Source organism: Typha latifolia, chromosome 2 (genome assembly GCF_019914945.1).
Source record: "Typha latifolia isolate L0001 chromosome 2, TyphaL0001v2, whole genome shotgun sequence".
NCBI classification, from domain to species: Eukaryota; Viridiplantae; Streptophyta; class Magnoliopsida; order Poales; family Typhaceae; genus Typha; species Typha latifolia.
The window spans coordinates 4,670,576-4,690,478 of record NC_133087.1 but is presented as its reverse complement, the minus strand read 5'-3'; the positions used below and the strand labels follow the sequence as shown (position 1 = coordinate 4,690,478).

At 36.6% G+C, this 19,903-nt stretch overlaps 3 protein-coding genes across 5 annotated transcripts; 1 reads left to right on the top strand and 2 right to left on the bottom strand.

The window, feature by feature from the left end:
• Positions 1-2,141: 2,141 nt before the first annotated feature.
• LOC140782893 (polyadenylate-binding protein-interacting protein 9-like) lies at positions 2,142-7,705 on the top strand. The gene is made up of 10 exons (XM_073129745.1): positions 2,142-2,925; positions 3,152-3,262; positions 3,462-3,506; positions 4,365-4,437; positions 4,538-4,650; positions 4,790-4,849; positions 5,890-5,937; positions 6,031-6,099; positions 7,126-7,187; positions 7,279-7,705. Exons 1-10 carry the CDS (start codon positions 2,638-2,640, stop codon positions 7,334-7,336), a joined length of 927 nt encoding a protein of 308 aa, XP_072985846.1. The 5' UTR covers positions 2,142-2,637; the 3' UTR covers positions 7,337-7,705.
• A 475-nt stretch (positions 7,706-8,180) lies between these two features.
• Positions 8,181-9,178, bottom strand: LOC140782377 (heavy metal-associated isoprenylated plant protein 28-like). Its single transcript, XM_073128902.1, has 3 exons — positions 9,042-9,178; positions 8,854-8,929; positions 8,181-8,713 (listed from the first exon to the last, which is right to left on the bottom strand). Exons 1-3 carry the CDS (start codon positions 9,045-9,047, stop codon positions 8,337-8,339), a joined length of 459 nt encoding a protein of 152 aa, XP_072985003.1. The 5' UTR covers positions 9,048-9,178; the 3' UTR covers positions 8,181-8,336.
• Positions 9,179-10,062: 884 nt separating this feature from the next.
• LOC140781918 (phosphoenolpyruvate carboxylase 1) lies at positions 10,063-18,130 on the bottom strand. Of its 3 annotated transcripts, XM_073128218.1 has the most exons (10): positions 17,658-18,130; positions 16,979-17,370; positions 16,547-16,631; positions 15,655-15,877; positions 15,315-15,418; positions 15,097-15,184; positions 13,801-13,955; positions 12,379-13,377; positions 11,433-11,819; positions 10,063-10,581 (listed from the first exon to the last, which is right to left on the bottom strand). In XM_073128218.1, the coding sequence occupies exons 1-10, from the start codon at positions 17,823-17,825 to the stop codon at positions 10,288-10,290; spliced, it is 2,895 nt and encodes a 964-aa protein (XP_072984319.1). In that variant the 5' UTR covers positions 17,826-18,130; the 3' UTR covers positions 10,063-10,287. The 3 variants fall into 3 exon arrangements, with proteins under 3 accessions (XP_072984319.1, XP_072984320.1, XP_072984321.1); XM_073128219.1 differs by lacking the exons at positions 10,063-10,581; positions 11,433-11,819; positions 12,379-13,377; positions 13,801-13,955 and having other exon boundaries at positions 15,279-15,418; XM_073128220.1 differs by lacking the exons at positions 10,063-10,581; positions 11,433-11,819; positions 12,379-13,377; ... (2 more) ...; positions 15,315-15,418; positions 15,655-15,877 and adding an exon at positions 16,218-16,423 and having other exon boundaries at positions 17,658-18,125.
• Positions 18,131-19,903: the final 1,773 nt, after the last annotated feature.

Below are 19,903 nucleotides of genomic sequence, written 5' to 3'. Positions count from 1 at the left end.
ATTTTTGCCTTCATTGTCAATAGAATCTTTAACGAAAGGATGTTTTATTTCAGGTTTTTCATCAAAAGCCAAAAATATAGGTGGTGATATAAAGAAGAAAAAAAAAATCTCACTTTTGTGTTCTTCCTCTTTTCTTTTATAATTTGCAGCCATTGATCAATTTCTAAATAGTTAGCCATATTATATCAAGAAACATGTCAACTAGTGGCTTTTAAGCTTTGGGTGCCCTCATAGCATTAGGTGAAAGCATCTTATAATTGGATCCAATGCATTAACCAGCTCAAGAGGATCATAAAAACTAAGTTTGATCATGCAAAAGCTCCAATTAGAGAATCCTAAATGAAGTGCTTTTCTGATAAGTGGTTAGCTAAACCTCCTATCTTTTCCATTTTATTACTCTTACAACTTGATCATAATCCTTTTATTTTACTAATCTATTTGATTAAGTGGATAAGAGACCCAAATCTCTTGCTATGAATCATACTATTTGTTTAATCCTCTTTAAGTTGGTCCAACTAATCTCCTCAGCAAGTGAAGAACTCACTCTTGATTGGTAGCTGGCTATCTGTCATACTTGCTTACTAGCTTCAATTCAAAATGGTTTTCTATATTTAATATATAAAAGATAAAGGCTAATTATACCTAAATCTCCTAAACTATTGCATATGTTCAGATAGACCCTCTAAATTATTTTTTAATGGTATATTGACACTCTTAATTATATAAAACCTCTGATATAATGATATACCCTTTCTATTCTGTTTGATTTTTTCATTTTAGATATTTTAAGGATTATCCTATCCCTTTTTTAAGGGGAAAGTAATATAAAATTTAAGGAGAAGATAATGATTGATATATTTTATTAACACCAAGGAGTGGAAGTGCCTAAATAAATAAGAGGGGTTATGTGAAATGAGTAGTACTCTAGATTATAATTAACCCTAAAAATAATAAGCATGTGAGTTGCAATGCATTATTTTTCGGTGGAAATTATTTAATGAAGAAAGCCGCAACATTAGATGCTTGTTTTTGCCCAGTGAGATATAATGCTCACTGGTTAAAATGATTGGGGTTGAATTAGTGCAATTAAATCTCAACAACATCTAGAACACCATTAATTTCCTACTTCTCTGGATGAAAAAATATAAAAATAAATGCTTCCTTTTATTATTCTTCACTTATTTGGAAACTCCTTTACAACAATGGATGCAAATGAAATTAACTTGCAACTTAGATGGACAATTTTAAGATTTTCATTGCATTAAGGCAGCATTTTCCTATCCAGTCAATATCTTAACCTAGACTCGTTCGAGTTGCATAGTTCGCTAGTTGAACTATCAAATTAGTCGATAACAAAACAAAAGTTAGAATGGTTCTAATAACTATGAAATTACTTTTATTTTATTTTTTTGTTTTCTACTATGTGCCTTACTAACTCGCTGCGGTAAGTATTGTTCACCAAGGAGCTCGTATTGCATAAGTATAACACTTTTATTTTATTTATTTTTAACTAGGACATTGTTAATTCCTACTTCAGTCACTCTCTCTCTCTCTCTCAAAAAAGGAAATAATTTACAAATTTATAAAATTATCCTGCCATTTAGAAACCTTCATAAAATTGAATCCCATTTTTCTGAAATAATATGCTCTTTAATTATATCATATGACTTTAATTATATCATAAATTTAGCGCAAATTCACCGCTCGTCATATAGTGTTCTTTACTGCAATGACTCAATCATTATCCATTTCTGATCACTCCAATCTAGAGTTATCAACTCTGCTATATCCAGTTCGTTATTTTGATATCGTAATCATTGTCCACTTCAGACCGTATCTATCCCAAGTTGCTATTGGCTGTGCCATATCGTATTTAATCATGTGACATCATCGCCATAAATAAACATAAACATAATATAAAAAAATATCATACGATCTTAAAAAAAAATCTTATTTTATTATTAAAAAAACATAGTTATTTTTCTTTCAATATGGCTAAAAGAGATCCATTTAAAAGTATGGATATGGAAATACAAATCCACAATAAAACCCTTTTTATGGTCACGTGAGTCAGCACGTGTCCTGTAACTAAAACTACGAGAGTGGAATTCAAGTCATTCACAACCCCAACAAACCCCCCTATCTCATCTAAGTAGCTTACACCTGCGTCCCAAGCTAACAACCTTTTTGCTGACCGAAGCTTACGCTTCTCTCTCTCTCTCTCTCTCTCTCTCTCTCTCTCTCTCTCTCTCTCTCCTTGTTCGCCATTGCCGTTCTTCTCCTCTCTCTCCCGTTCTTTTCTTTCCATTAACATCCATATCTCTCTCTCTCTCTCTCTCTCTCTCTCTCTCCTTTCCTCTAAAACGGAGGCAAAAAGAAGAGAACAATAACTAATAAAGTCACTCCTCTTTAAAGACTTCACAATGCCTTCCTATTTAGAACCAACCCAACACTAATTCGACCCTTTACCCTTTCCCAAATTAGCCTATAGAAACAAAGACCGGGAGCATAAATAGTGAGGGAGGAAGTAAAGAGATAGTGATCAAGTTGCTGCCTTTTCCCGATTTTTGATCCTCTTTGGAGGAATTCGTTGTTGGGTTCTTGAGTTTTTGTTTTTTGTTTTTGCCATAATCGGCAATGGCTGCGGTGGCAGAGAACGCAATCGCGTCGGAGGACCAGTTCGTCCGACGGCACAACGAGTTGGAGTACCAGAGAGACGTGAGGAACCTTGTGGATTTGCTGTCGAAACTGAACCCCTCGGCGAAGGAATTTTTCCCCTCGTCTCATAGGAAATCGAATGGGCTGTCTGCAGATGCCCCCGTCTTTGTGGCGTCGACGGATTACTATAATCTTTATCAGATTGGTAATGGTAGCAATAGGGACTCGAGCAGCGATGGATCGTCTGGTAGTCAGCAGAATCGTAGGGTAAGTGATGATTAATTTGATTTTGTTGCGGTCTCGATCATTGGGTTTTTGCGTTGGCTTGATTCTTTTAGTAGGGTTCTGGGTTTATTTAGATAGATGGTGTTCTTAATTTTGGGCAAGAGATCGTTAGTTTGTTGCTTGGTTTTGATTAATTTTATCTTTGGAGGGAAGCAAAGAGGAAGTTTTGGATGATCAGAGATTAAATCTAATTGGTTTATCCTTCCAGAGAAGGAATGGCTATAACCAGGGGAGGAGGCGGGTCAATGACAGAGCTCGAAGAGCTGAGAAGGAGGACAGCATTCGGAGAACTGTATATGTTTCCGATATTGACCAGCATGTGAGTCTATTGAAACTAAGAGAAATTTCTTATATCTTTTTGTTGTTATCTTGGTATTATGATAATTCATGTGCGAGTTAAAAAAAGGATTGCTTGCTGTGTACTGCTAGAATTTGCAGGTATCTATTTTTTCGTTTTTTCCTGCTTTGGTGGATTGCGCTAAATTGCTAATTACTCCACATTGATCAATCAATGTCAGGTGACTGAAGAGAAGCTTGCTGAAATATTTGCTACTTGTGGGCAAGTAAGTTCTCAGACTGGAAATTTCATCTATATTGATATATAAGTTCAAAAGTTTCAATTTTCTTGTTGGTAATAGAATGGATAAACAAACCATTGGATCAGTTGCATGGTTACAATATTGTTCTTTAATATAGTCTTGTTATTTTTTGATAGCAGGCCACTGAATAGACTGTTATTCTTAGCTGGTCTTTGAAGTTCCACGATATTACGAGGCTTACTCTTCTCTCATGTTTTAGTCATAATTGTCTCTTGGATCATAAACCAACAAGAATCTTCTTAATATATTTTGATTGGCATTTGCCAGCTCTCTCCTGTTTACTATGAATTGTGGAGTTGAGTGCAAAAGGCTGTAGATTTTTGGCTTGTTCAAGTTATTCAGTGAAAATTGTAGGCGGGAGTCTTGTCTCATGTACTAGTACACCCTCTTTTTGAGGTCTTTGGTGAGTTTTTTGTTCTTTGACACTGATTCCTTCTAGATTGTCCATGTGTTTTCTCAATTGAATAATGCTCTATAAAGCCTGGTATATAGGTTAGTTTCATATGCTGGAGCTTGTTGTTTCACCTTCATGTGATCACTTGTTGCTGACCAACTGGGGCGGTACTTGAACCACTAAGCAACAGATGATTGAGGGAAGAGGAACCAAGAATACTGTTGTTCTATTTTGCATCTAAAGAAATAATTTGCATATGTTTGCTGTGAAAATTTCTCAGGCTTGTGCTCGGTTGATCTGATATTGACATATTTTCTTTGTGTTGGCTCTCAACTGTAGAGAAGTCTGTTAAGCTGTTGAGTTGGTGTCAACCTATAAGGAGTGGTTGCATGATTCTCTTCTGACCTCTAACCTTTTCCCCCTTGTAGGTGGTAGATTGCCGGGTTTGTGGGGATCCACGCTCGGTTCTGCGTTTTGCTTTCATTGAGTTTTCTGATGAAGGTAGTAAGTTTGCATATAGCCACTACTAGTAAATCTTTTGCAGCATTTGTTGTCTCATGTATATCTAAATCATGAAGCTGGAAACTTTTCATTGTTACAGATGGCGCAAGGGCAGCATTAAATCTTGGGGGGACGATGCTAGGTTACTATCCTGTTCGGGTATTACCTTCAAAAACAGCAATCTTACCTGTGAACCCAAAGTTTCTTCCCCGGGTTAGTATATATTTCCATGCTTATTAATGCAATATACATGTATATATAGATCCACTTGTTTACCTGTAGTAAATGTGCTACGATCATTTTTATTCAAATACTTCCATTATGTTTCACTACAATCTTACTCTGGATACAGTCGGAGGATGAAAAAGAAATGGTTGTGAGGACAGTGTATTGTACAAACATAGACAAGAAGGTTGGTGCATTTCTTCCCATTTTACCTTGTCTATCATTTTGTGAATGCTTATGATATATCTATTCTGACCTCATGGTTACTAGACATAAATATATTGACTATAAAACTGATATTCATCAAATAATTTCAAGTTTCTGCTGAAATCCTGAAACTTAGATGTTTCAATCGGAAATAAATGGCTTTCACTCGAGACTGACTAATAGTCGTCATCTTGGACTCAGCCTTTACTTTTAGCTTAAAGTATCCAAAATTCTCATTGTATTACAACTCTTCTGAAACCTCATGAAACTAAAGTCAAATCATCCAAAATTTGACAAATCTGTACTAAAACTAATTTCTGTTAGTCAAAACTGAACGGAGCTGATGAAATGATTGAATTACTTGTGCTTCTGTTACTTTTAGCCAAAAAATTTATTAGAAGTACCACATAATTTTCTATTTCTTCTTTTACTATACTTTCCTATTCCCCTTCTTTAGTTTATGGATTTTTCACAGATAAATAATTGAGCATACCATGTTTTATTGGAGTTATACAAGATCACCCTACATCATACATGCAACTTTGTGTAATATTGAGGTCAAAATGACCAATCATTCTCATAAACAGCCCCTATGTCAAGTAATCAAGGTGTTTTATTATTTTGAATTTCCACCAAATGAAAGCAGAACCACTAGGTTAAATGAAACAAAGAATTTAGTATGTTGTATCTTGAATAGCTTTTGGCTCTCTAAAATTTATATCCAGGATTGTTGTGCAAGTGGCAGTTTTTTTTTTTCTTCACGTTCAGGCATGACAACCATAATTGATTTGATATTCTTGTCACTAAAATGTATATAAAGCTCATGAAATACACTAGAAGAGAACCTAAAGAAGCTAATAAAGCCTCAAAGCTACCAAGGGCTTTTGTTGTTTAATTTTCTCCTTTTTTTATTGAAATTCCTATATATGTGCTGTACTGACGAATGATCAAAAGAGTTTTATTGGTATCTGATTACTGTATTGAAGCTTCTCCATCATCGTCTTCTTCTTGTTTGTGCAGGTCACTCAACTAGATGTAAAGGTATTCTTTGAACGATTGTGTGGCGAGGTAGGCAAACAGTTGGAATCTATTAATATTTTGACATATTCCAGTGAAGTTTCAATTGATTTTTCAGTAGTGATTACTGATTCTTCTCTGCAGGTTTCTCGCTTGAGGCTGCTTGGGGATAATGTGCACAACACATGCATTGCTTTTGTTGAGTTTGTTCAAGTAAGTCTATATGACTTAGTTTTTATGGACTATAATCTATGGTCTATTTGATGCTTTAATTGTGCATTGTTATCACAGTTTTAAAAAGGTTTAACTTGTGAAAGTTTTAGGCCAGCAAGCCTTTATATGACATTTGCATTTAGAATTGTCTTCTGACCTAACTCCAACAGCAATCCAACGTCATCTAGCTGTTTGCTAGAGAAAGTTAAGAAGTTATTCATAAGCTCTTAGCTGTATTATGTTGGCAATGACATATGCCAACATTTTGCATGTACCTACGATGTATGTATCAAATATAATATCATATTCGATACTCATTAAATATTTTGTGGAGAAATACCATATACTTCCTTTACATATCCAATCTCTTAAAAGAGGGAAAAAAATATCCTGATATGGCTTAAGATATTTCTTGGAGAATTCTTAGATACATTCGAGAGTCCAAAGATTTTAAGATTTCTTATTTAAGTCCGGAAGGTTCTATTTGCAATAAATGTTGTTACATCCTATTTTATGGGGCATGATCTATGAAATAGAGGAGGCTATCTGAGGATTCATGCCACAATCACCTCATGATTTATATATCAATATTTTCTTCTGATATTAGAGCTAACAATTTGGTGTAGATAGTTAACTTTGTCAATGATTAAGTTGGAGATGTGCTTGGATATATACTATCACATGTTAAATATCAATTTTATTATTAAAGATAATGCAGAGAATACACATGCATAACACACTGCTATGTATAGTTAACAAATTGTCTCCTTGTTTTCCAGATTCTTCATATTGACTTATCCATTTTGTGTCTCTGCATATCCAGTCTTTGTAGCTTGGTGTCTATAGCAATGCTGGTAGACCTCATGACTTAGTTTCTCTGTGCTCCTCAATTCTGGATTCATTCTTCACATATTCCTAAATATCTCAGAAAGACTGTTTATATATAGCCTACATAAGTATTTGCATTGGCACCTGTAATGATCTTACGCTTTTCACCTGACTTCTTGTTTACTTAATCAATGACAGGCAGAAAGTGCTATTATAGCTCTGAGTTGTAGTGGCATGTATCTGGGAACTCTTCCTATCAGGCAGTATCCCCTGCCCTACTTTCCATTCCTAATTTCATGTGAAATTTTTGATGAATTATCTCATGGTCATTTGCCCTTTTGGTTTGTTCAGGGTGAGTCCTTCGAAGACACCTGTGAGGGCACGTGTACCTCGAGTGGCATCTTACTGATGCCTTCAGCTAAACTGGCATTATTGTCGCCCAGGCAAGAACTTTTTCAGAGGTCTGAGAAACTGTTGTGCATGAGCGTTTAACATCCTTCATCAGAGCAATTCCAACAATTCAACTAGAGGCCATTCTCAACAATCCAATGTCTAATGAGGAACTTCTGCACCTTTGTTAGTATTATTGTTGTTTCCTTCCGCTACTTTTGGATGGAACCTAAAATGAACTTGGTAGCCAGCAGAATAATTTCTGCGGCTAATCAATCATATATAGCCAAGTAGAAAGCTATATCAAAAGTTAATTTGTTCTCAGCACATAACATCATTTTGTTTTGTGATGGCTACCTTTAATAAACTGTTTAACTTTTCAAGATTATGTATGTGCTTAATTATTCTTTGATAGATCTGTTAATGTGTTATATCTCTTGAATGATCTACTTATCGTAGTCACTTGAAGGAGGATTAACATAGGAAAAATTTGGGTATTGGTGAGACATGAGCAAATAGTAAAGCTTCTTGTATATATGAATTTGGTTGGTTACATACAACCGAATCTATTTAATCGGTTATCCTACCTAACCTGATGGCATTTCCTCCTTGCATTGATGTAGTATAGATGATATGAGAGTCATTTAGGCTTTGTATTAATTGGGAAAAGTTAGGCTCCATGTTGCATATTTATAGGATATGACAGCTGCAGCGGGTCGACCGTTTGATCTTAGGGAGAGCATGATGGGAAAAAATAGAAAATATGACGTGGAGCCGAGGTGGAAAAGATGGATCTGGGATAGTGGAGTGGACCACAGATAACAAGTATAACCGTGAATGATGGTTGATGACATGTTTAGGTGTAAAAAAGAAAATTACTATTTATACAGTAATTTTTTTTTAATCACTCATTTATTATATATATATATAACATTCCAACACCTACCCTTGGGTGCAATAATTCCCTACCATACATATATATAGACATGGATCAGCGATCGATATATAAACAAAAGTCTTCACATAATGGAACACGCGTTTGGGTTGTCATCACTGAACATAGAGCCAGCACTGTGACTAAAAAGATGCGGAGAAGAAGAAGAAGACGACGATGCGCCTCGGTAGTAGCCATGTACGTCGGCGTCGTTGACGTAGCCGTGGACGCGGTAGTTGTAGGAGTTTGAGTTGGCGTTGGAGATGAGATGGTGGCCGGGGGTGGGCTGGTAGTCGTGGTAGTACTCTTGAGTGTACGTGGCGTGCTCCGTCCCGTAGGTATACGGCCACAGCACCGCCTTCCTTCCCGTCTTCCTCACCGTCTTCAGCACCTTCTTCTGGTCCACCCACCCGGTCACCGTCACCTTCTGCCTCGCCATGTCTATGTCCACCTCGTCCACCCCTACAGCAAAAAAAAGATTTTCTTTTTTAAGTTTTAAAAGATGTAAGGCGTAATATATACATACATATATGCCGGTCTGTTTTCTAATAACAGCTTAGTTTATATGCTTTTGACTCAATCCTTCAAATTAATTTATATACCATCAAGCTTGAGAAGGGCCTTCCTTATCTTGTTCACGCATCCAGAGCAGTCCATGCTCACGCACATATCCACAATCTGTACACCAACAACATATAGTAGTGTTAAAATTAACTTTGAATAAGGTTATGAGAATATAGCAAAAGGAAGAGGAGAAGAGAGAGAGAGAGAGAGAGAGAGAGAGACCAACCGTCATGTTGAGCTCTTATTCTGAGATCAAGATGTTGCTCTCTTTTCTAATAACAAGAACTGCTGATAAAAGGTAAGGTGTAATCTTGGATAGGCACTGTGCCTGCCTTCGAATATATAACGAGAGAAGAAGGCATCGACTCCCGCGAGTAGATAAGATGTTAGTCGGTTCTCTGTTATAAAGTCGGTCAACGTATAATAGAGAAATCGAATAAGAAAACTTTCCCACCCATCTTCCAGTCAATTACTGACACGTCACTGGATGTCTTAGATGTCAATGGCAATTGGCAAGCAAGTGCTAAGAAATCCCACAGTTAATGCAACGCAATTGCAGCGAATATACCGAACCTAACGAGAATTAATATCCACTGCCATAACCGCAAGTAAACATCGAAAAGAAAGCCAATCACATTGCACCAAGTTGTGGACAAAGAAACGTGGCAGGTGTCCATTGGAGGAGCCCAGGATTTGCTGGAGAGGGGGTAGGCTCTAAATTCTATGGGAAGTCGTTACAGGATCTTAGTGTCGAAGCTACGAGTTTATTCTCTAAGTCAATGTATTAGCCGAAGGATAAGAGAAAGGTATCCGTTGGATAGTAACATCCCCGTGCAAACGAGAGGATGAGTAGGAATATATTCTATTCATATGTTCAAATAAGGTTATGCCACTTGGAATAGTACGTAGTATCTACGACATCTTTTTGCTTTTATAAAAGGTGGACAGTAGTATCTTTGGACTTTGGGATATCCACATCCTATTCTTCTTTGTTTCTCTCTCTCTTCTTTTGGATATCTCTCTCCCTGTCAACCGAGAATATACAAAAGTTGGTTGTTGCCATCCCAATAATTAACAACATGGTCGAAATCATTTTTAATAAATTTTTGCATATCCAAACCTAAACAGTAAAACAAAACAACCTGATGCATGCTTCAGCATTGACCCCGACACCATAAAATCCTCACTTTTCTTTGTAAAAGAAGGGAAAAATAATGCCTCTCACACAGTGTCACAAGAACAGGACGAGCATAAAGTTCACGTTAATTTGCAGATTAAAATGGGTTGCAATTCCAACCTGCATAAAGTTTCTTTCACAAAATTTATTCAGGCGAGGTACGATGGCAAAACAGATGCCACTCAAAATTTTAACCTCAAGTACATAAGAAAGACTTAAAAGTTGTGAAAATTTGCAGGTTGCAGAGTACATTAAGATGTTCAATAATTTACATATCAATATATTATGTGGTAATCTACCCAGTGTTTTGCATGCCTGCAGCAATACCCTTCATTGTCAAAATGAGGGTATCTTCCAATCCAGGTGCGTACTCGCTGGTAGGGTTCAGCTTCACTAGTTCAGCAGGCTTGCTAGAATCAAGGGTCTCCTTTGACAAAGAGGGCCTCGCATCTGCGTGGAAACTAGGGTCTCGGACACGTCTCAGTGTGTAAGCTTGGCATACATTCAATGTTGTTATGTACGAATCACGCAACCGTAACCTCTGCTTCAAGTAAGGATCACCTTCAAGAAGGTCCTTGTGACCAGCAACCTGCAGTAATTCCCATTATATTGTATTTAGGATGAGACAGAATGGAAAATAATCTCCGAACATAAAGAATGTCACATAAATAACCTGTAAATTGGATTCAGAATTCTATAAATGCTACTGAGTGTAAGTATAGAGTTAAGCAGCATAGTAGTTTCCAAAGTTCTGAAGATTTTTCTTTTTAATGCAACAATACTGATGAGCATCCGATAAAAGAACAACGTAACAATATCCTGCTCAATAAGGCCTATATCTGGAATATATGCAGTACAACCTATACACTTTAGATTCACTTTTATGCAAAATTGCTTTTCTGCAGTTCACTTTAAGCTGCATTTATTCCTTTCTGTTTCTGGGACTAATGGAGAAACTTAGTCATTTCAAAAGTTAAATATAAACAGAATTTTCTCATACAAAATATGGTATCCTGCAGGATTTATGAACAGAATGCTCATAGTATAAGGGTTTGATTTGCAAACAATATTAAACATGCACTATAGGTCTTCTAATACACAACAATAAGGTTGATACATAATACCTTTCTACCTGCATAGGCTTTAAATAAACCTAGAAAAAGTCCAGCATAGGGTCCAAAAAGGGAACATCAAGGTCTAGGCCTACTCGTATGTAGAAATATGAAACTTGAACAGAAATTCAACTATGAAAGGATTTACATTATAGTAAGATTATTCTAACTGTAGATACAAAATTGGTCTATAAGTAAGAGAAAATCTGTCATCCTCCAAATCCTTTTCCAACAATATGGTGTCAGCACTACATCTAGCTAGATGATGTAATTATTTAAATAGGAAGATTTCGCAATAACAGCTATAAGAAAAAGTATCAGAATTTACCTGGAGGAGGAATTGTTTTGTCTCCTCAAAGTTAGATCTTAGTTGCTCCCCAAATGACCTTAAATCATCTGAAACTAGCAATTTGTCATATAAAGCGGCTATTCCTGGGTCTCCCTTAGCAAAAACCATCTCAACCAAGTCTAACGTAACCCTGAAAAATGGCCACGCATTATACATCTCTTTGAGTATATGAAGGTTTCTGATGTCCTTTTGCAGTACATGCTTGAATGCTGCACCGAAGCCAAGCCACACAGGGAGGTGAAACCTTATCTGCGTCCAAGCAAAAATCCATGGGATAGCACGGAGGGATTCTATGCCCCCACTAGGCTTCCTTTTTGATGGCCTGCTACCTATGTTCATCCTACCATATTCCGTCTCAGGTGTGGCCTACAAAATAGAAGAGCAAGCTCATTTTGCCGATATCACTAATTTATTTGCAAACTCCCATTGAACAATCGAACGAATCAAATAACAAATAAAAAAACATACATGCCAGATTTTCCATTGCACATTTTGAAAAACTCTTATCTAATTATACAAAAAAAATATATACAAGACCTAAACTGGAAAGTGAAAAGGCCTTCTAACATCAGTATTAATACATTTGACTTAAGGAAAATGTTGGTATAAATTTTAAATCATTTGCACAGATTGTTTTAGTCATTTGATGCAGTAAAAAATATCTTACAAGGTCAATGCATTAAAAAATGCTAGAGTCCTAATTTGGGCATGTCCGAATTATTGTGGCAAATGCTTCACTGTGCAATAAGGATTACACTAAATAGGAACACTACTGTCCAGAAAATGAGATGCTAAGACAACCCGATCTTCTTTAATGTGCTATCATCGTAATATCGATGGCTTTATGCAATCACAATCTATTAGAAATTGAGGCAAACTGCATATCATCTTATAACAAATGACACAAGGGGGCAAGACTGCTTACCAGACGGAAGTATTCAACAAAACGTGATTCTTGGAAGACTATTGACCGATACTCCTTTGTGGCTACCACAGCCATTTCATCCATCATAGCCCTCCATTCAGGCTTTGGAGGAATAGGAGGGTTCATTCCATGTTCAAGAGTAGCTGCTGTGAAACGTTGAAGTGTTCTGAAGCACAGACGCTCTTCTCCAAATGAGTGCTCAATTACCTCACCTTGGACTGTCACACGAAGTGATCCATTGATTGTCTCTGGTGGCTGAGATAATATAGCAAGATGTGTAGGGCCACCTCCTCTTCCGACTGTTCCACCTCGTCCATGAAACATTGTCAACTTCACTCCATATTGCTTTGCCACCTTTACAAGCTCCTCTTGAGCTTTGTACAACTGCCATGCTGCAGAAAGACGACCTGCATCCTTACCAGAATCTGAATACCCAATCATAACCTCCTGTTTTCCATTAATCCTGTTCATGTACCAGTCTATCGAAAAGAGTCGTGCTACAGCTGCAGGGGCTCCTTCTAGATCTCCAAGTTTCTCAAACAATGGAACAACTCTCAATGGTTTCTTCACATGACACTCACGTTGAAGAAGCTCAACTGCAAGCACATCTGATGGAGCAGTTGCCATTGAAATGATATAAGCCCCAAAATTATCAGCAGGAAGCTCTGCTATAACGTGAAATGTCCCTAACACGTCAGCAATTTCCTCAGTCTGAGGAAGGTCAGGTCCAAATAGAGGGCGCTTGCCTCTAAGTTCAGCTAACAGCCACTCCTGGCGTTTTTCCTCAGACCAATCACGGTATGATCCAATTCCAAGATGTGTAGTGATAGCATCAATGACATCAGTATGCCGGTCAGATTCTTGTCTGATGTCAAGCTTCACGAGACAAAGACCAAAGGTAGATACTTGCCGGAGGAAGTCGAGAAGACTTCCATCAGCTATAGGTCTATCGCCACAAGAGCATAGTGATCTGTAACATAGCTCAAGGGGTTCCAGAAACTGCAATACAAGTCAAGAAATAATTAGTCCAGGAAAAGCTAAGAAATAAGAATACACAACCAAACATAGAGTATCTATTCAAGAAAGGACATGACTGCAAATAAATGATTACGTGCTTATCGTTTGTGAAAATGAAAAACAAAAAATATCAATTTTAGAATAACATAAACTGAAAGCAAAAATATGAGCACAATTCTCCAAGTAACCATCTTTTTGTATAAAGATGCAATATCAGCAGATCAATTATAAGCAATGAAAATTTAGTAAACTTTAAAAGCTTTATGATAAAAGAAACAATAGTACAGAAAAACTAAGAGAACTTTTAGTAATATCTTTTTAAGACTACAATAACTCATACAGAAGCATACATCTCATTTGTTTGGACTTTCCACAGGAAATATTATAAAGTTGACTGAAACAAACCTGCTCGACATTAGTGAAAGTTGCCTCCTCTGGAATGTCAGAAGTTCCATTGGACAAAAGATGGCGAGAACGTTCACGTGTATTATATAACTTATCCCTCAAATCACCAAGTATAACACGATAAGGTTCATTCGAAGGAACTTGTTTCCAGAACTCTGCATCCGAAAATACTCTTTAGAAACCAGATGAATTAAAAAGCAAACTATTATAGTAGAAAACCAAATCATATTTTGGGCTTTAACGCGATTGATCCAATTTGATCTGGAATAATTGGATTTGTCACACACAAAAAGAACACCGTGTGCTCCCTAGAAAGCCGCAAAGAATCAACTTAATTAATATGTAATTGTAGGAAATGGATCATGAAGAAATAGATCTTTGTCATCAAATAAGAAAATTTGGACTCAGAGTGAGATACGGAAGTATAGGTGTCCTGGCCAAAGTTGTTGGCTTGTTGCCATAAAGAGGGATCCAGAGATTAAGGACTATGTGATTGAGTCTATCTCTGCCTTGCAATAGCATGTTAGCATGCTTACATATCAAAGTAGAAATCCAAATTGAAGATTGAATTGAATAGTATTTCTGCTCTACAACATAAAAAATGGACTAGAAATATGCCAATAACTTCCAAGTGAAATAATTTAATGGTGGATTCTCAGATTGAATATCATTACAACATTTTGCTGCAAGAGAATGGAAACTCAAGGAAACATGTGTTTACTAAGCAACAAAGAAGTCCACATGCACTCATTCAGGACCGAAACAAAGTGTGTTGAAGTGATGTTAGATGATCAAGATATACAGGAGAAGGAAACAAAGAATTTTTTTGACAATTTCAGATGCTCAAAATGTGAAAGAAAGAATCTTGTTGCAGCAAGATTTCCGCATTTCGATGTAGATGAAACAGGAGGTAGTAAAGGAGAAGGATGAATAACACAATTTGTACTCCTTGAACTGCACCATGTGATGAAGAACAAGATTTACAAGATAATACAAGGATATTATAATATTGATCAAACTGGTATGCAAATAGAGAATCTCCATATGGATGGATGTGTTCAGTGCAAGGTACTTGAAGATACTGCAGAGAACTTTAGAAGATTTTAATTAGAAATGAACCGAGTAACAGGATGATTTGTAGTGCTAAATTTCCAGACAGGTAATTGTAGAGAAAAAATGAGGAACTTCGGCAGAAATGGTGATAACAAATGAACACTTTGAACTAGAAACCAGCAAGCTAATCAGGAAATGATAGAAAATATGTTATTGCAAAGCATCATATTCCGTGCTGCCTACCTATATAATGTTTGGCATCTTTCCTTGTAGAGCGATGTAGTTCATCAGCATGCACCCGAAGTTCATCACTGCATCGCCACATGGAGAGCTGTATAAATATAAGATGCTATTAGTAGACTCAGAAATTCAAGAAAACAATTGGAAAGATTTTCTTCAAGAAAATGATGTTCCAATGGGATTACAATTTTCAATTAAATATGATTGAATGGTTGCAAAACCTCAAACATTAGATCTTCTATCTGGGAATAGTACAGGTTTGCAGCCATCATCCTGGCCAACAAGCATACATCCCTTGTAACCTCTGGTGTAACTCTTGGATTTCCTGTACAACACATTTAAATACATCAATAATTCCTAAGTTATTCTAAAGAGCAAGCTTCAACAGGAACTTAGAAATAAATAAAAATGGCAATAAATAGAACCTCTAAGTGGAAATCCTAGTTGATATATGCAGTACCTTCACTCCTATCTGACTCATTCCTCTCGTGGATATTTAACATATCTTAAATTTGAACTCTCAATCGATATAAGAAAAAAGAATGTGCAGAAAAGAAGTACCATCACGATCACCACCCATCCAAGAAGAAAATTGAATAAGAGGAGCATTGTAGGGAAGGCGTTCATTAATTCCAATGTTCTTCAGAGCTGTATCCACACGACGCAAGAATTTTGGTACACCCTTCCATATAGTTTCATGGAAGTAACTCATCCCTGCTCGCATTTCATCCTGCGGAGTAGGGGGTGTTCTTCGGATTTCATCAGTTCTAAAAGCAGCTTGAATCTGTAAAGAAAGAAAGAAAATAAAACATCTATAAGTAGTAAACAAATAAGAAAATAAAACTTCCATGCATGAAATGTTCTCGAGGCATCTTGAGAAAGAAAGAAATTTTGGTAATGCAAGTGGGCAATAAAATTGATGTTTACAGTTTTATACACTTATTGAAAGACAATCTGCCGGAGTTTCCACTTGCTGACTATGAACATAATATACTGAACCTACAGGGATATGCATGATAGCATAGGTGTCCATATTCATGGTAGATTAAAGTTCAATAGATACTTGGATAAATAACATATCACATAAATGAATCCTTTCAGGTTAACGAGGAGAGTTCTCACAGGTTGACTTGGTGCAATGTTCAGGAGACACTAAGACAGTTATTGGCAAGACATAATGTGGGAACTGGGAAGCACCATTGACAGGAAGCACTTCATTTATTTTAACTTTCCAGGGTCCCATTTCCCAATTATACGTTTGGGTAGGAGATGACTATTCATTCCTGGGCATAGTCACAGAATTCCTCGCTTCATTTAGTCTCTATGCCCACTAACAAGAATCACATGATAACAAAGTCAATGATATTGTTTAGAAGGTCAAAAGTTGAAAAAAATTCTGTCAGCGGTGAATTTATTTTTGAAATTTCATTAGGATATGGTGCTCAAAATTTACCTCTCTTTGAAGAGCTTCATCAAGCTCCTGCTTCTCATCAGAAGTAATATCCTTGGCATATAACTGTGTTAAACAATTCCGGATCCTGAAGAATATTACAAGCTTTCGTGAGAACAAGATACCACACCATCATGACTAGACTACTCCTAATAGTCTGCCAATGTACAGCAGCAAAACAGAATCAGTGATTACAGGGTATGCTTGTGTGTTTGGAGCTGGGGGAGGGAGATGAGGAATTGATACAGGACGGACTTAGTAACAGTGTATATAATAATGATTAGCATGGGTGGAAGAGAAAAAATGAACAGAATTGTCAAATCAGGTGCCAGCCACCACTCAAACTAAACAAATCAGATCCAAATATATTAATCAAAATAGCTAGAACTTCTGAAAAGTGCCAGATCTCTACTTCTACACAACTGGTCAACGAACCTTCCGTGCTTCTGGAGCAGCGATCTCCGGATCGACTGAGTAGGATGAGCAGTGAAAACCAGATCAATCGTCTGGTTCTTGAGAGCATCAAAAACCTCCTCCCTCGACTTCTTCAGCTGTGTGACGAGTCGCTTAAGGGTCTCTTCGATGTCCGACTCAGTAGTAGCCGAGGCTTCATCAGCAAAATCTCCCCTCTTCAGCTTGTTCCTCCTACGGTACGCAATCTGGACCTCTTCGGCCAAGTTTGCCAAATTAAGCATATGAGAGAAGGAACTCGCAACCACAATGGCATCGCCAGGATCCAGGCTGGTGAGTAAGTTCCCCAGTTCATCGAGCTTCGCGAGTTCCCGGTCCTTTTCGTACTCTGCAGATAGCTCATAGCATTCTTGAACCTACGAAGATGAATCCTCTTTCAAGATTAATCTTTTTGCATTAAAAATCCTAGATCAATACAATCTATTGCTTTCCGACATAAATCGGACCAACTGACACAGATTAAGAAAAATACAACAAAATATTACATCTTTTAATGAAAAAGAAACTCTTTTAGTTGATCCCTAAAGTAGTTACCATTATTTTTGAGAAAATATCCAAAATAACCACTCAGAACTGTCACTCGGTCAGAATGATATCCCCTAATCCAATAGAAACGAGAACAAAAAAAAGCTCATAGTATTACCAACTCTCTCAGATCCTCGCCATGCAAGTCCTGGAGGATGTCGAGAAAGCGATCAACGAGAAGGGCGTCATACTCGACCAGCTTATCATCCTCTGACACCTTCCCCGGCGCCAAAAGCCTCAATTGAGCATCGATGGATTGATGCCTCTCCAACGAATTCTTCGACATCTCTCTCTCTCTCTCTCTCTTTCTCTCTCTCTCTCTCTCTCTTACCAATCACAAATCTCTCTTCTCGATAGCCAAGGCATATAAACTATATAAAGGAGTGCACGAGAAATCGACCTATAGAGGATAAGTGAGGGCAAGAAAGGAAAGCAAAAGAAGCCACAAAGCACGGGCCCCGATCGCGACCGGAAGAAAGGAAGACAAAAAAAACCCAAGAAAAATCTTCAAAAAAGAAAAAGAAAAAATCTACTCTTTTCGATTTCGGGAGAGCAGATGCATCTCCCTTGAAGGAGACGATGTGTGATTTGTCCTCTACTCGAGTGGCCACGTTGCTTGTATACATATATAATATGTGTATACTGTCGAGCATCAATCTTGTATCGAAATATAGATTGCATATTTGTTGTATTCTATTTTTCTCCGATCCGCAGTTAGTGGGAGGAATCCACTGCAAGAACAATTTATATCACGCAGTTGAATACATATCAATATCAATCATTAATATAAGATTTCACCAAGCTTTAGTCAATATATTAAGCCGTCTAATCTAGATTTCAAGTTGCTCAAAATTAAATGCCGCACAAATATTTACTCTAAGTCATTGCACTGCTAAATTGCTCTTTGAAATCGATTGCACAACTAAACCATTAACCAAATTGAGCCCTTAAACTAAGCTACCACCAACCACTAAATAATTTTCTTCACAATAATTATTTAGGGTTAGATTTACTTATAATCTCTTTGGTAGTAGCCGTACACAAAATCGTCATGCATTGAATCTCAATCATCCCAAAAATTACCACGTTAATAATTACATATATATCCCTGCTACATCTATTTAAGACACTATGAAATGCTCAAAAAGAGTAAAATTTTCTCTCTTTTTTGTAATAAAAAAAAAGAATTGAGATATAAAATATATCCCGTAAGAAATTACTATTAGTTTGGTATAAGTTATCCCCCTAGTATTTAACTCATTAACGTTACCATTATCTTCCTCTTCCGACTTTGCATCATCTTTCGTCGGGTTCAGTTTCTAATGTAACACGAGAAATCTTGGCTGAGGTCCGAATAATTTCTTCTCTCTTCTCTCTCTAAATTATACTCTAATAGTTGAATTTCTTGACTACCAAATAAATAGTTGAATTAGGGGTTGGCAATGGAATCTAATAACATGGTAACCCGATTTGAATCAGACCTAAACGAGTAATTTTGGTTCTTAAAGATCATGCGGCCTTGCAAGAGAAGAAGTCCATCATCTATCTACTCGTACGTTTTTTAGCTGCATAACGACACTACTGGTAGAAATATTTTATATATCTCAGAAGGATTCAAAAATATTTAATCATACAACCTAAAGTTAGCTAAATAAAATAAAATAAAATACTGGAAGGATCATTCTAAAAATTAATAAACTGTGGTACAGTATTATAATTGCAAGACCTAACAAATAGTGTTAAAAATTATGCACAACCATTCTTGTCTGATGACAACTAATAAACGAAATATTTTACGTCCATCGTCACAGTTGTAACATTAAAATGACAAAAGAATTCAGGGAGAGAGAAATATTTCCAGTCATATAAGATGATTCTCTTTTCCCCTGGCATATGGATTATGGACCAAGCATGCAATTTTATATGTTTAATTTAAATCTCTTTACCTAATTAAATATTAATGGCTTTTCTTTGAGTGACTTTTTAGTTCGTAAGTGGACACTTATCCTTTTCTTCTTTTCTTTTGAATTAAAAAAAAAATTAAGCAAGTAGGCATACGTGGATCGTAGTCGACCTAACAATATTATCATTCTTTTTCTAATATTTGAAAATAGTAGAAAGTTTGGAGTGTTGTTGTTGTTGCTGAAGTAAATCACGCATGCAAAAAGGTGCCTTCATGTACTAAAAACTTCATATGGATTGATTAATTATACATAGTAGTTTATAATAAAAGAAGCCGCAGAAGATGCGATGGCATAAAATTAGATCCAAAAGGGCATCAAGATAGTCAACAGATGTGGACATCAAAGTTAGAGGATGTTTTGGAGCTTTTGACCAAACTGACCCTCTTCAATTTATTTACCC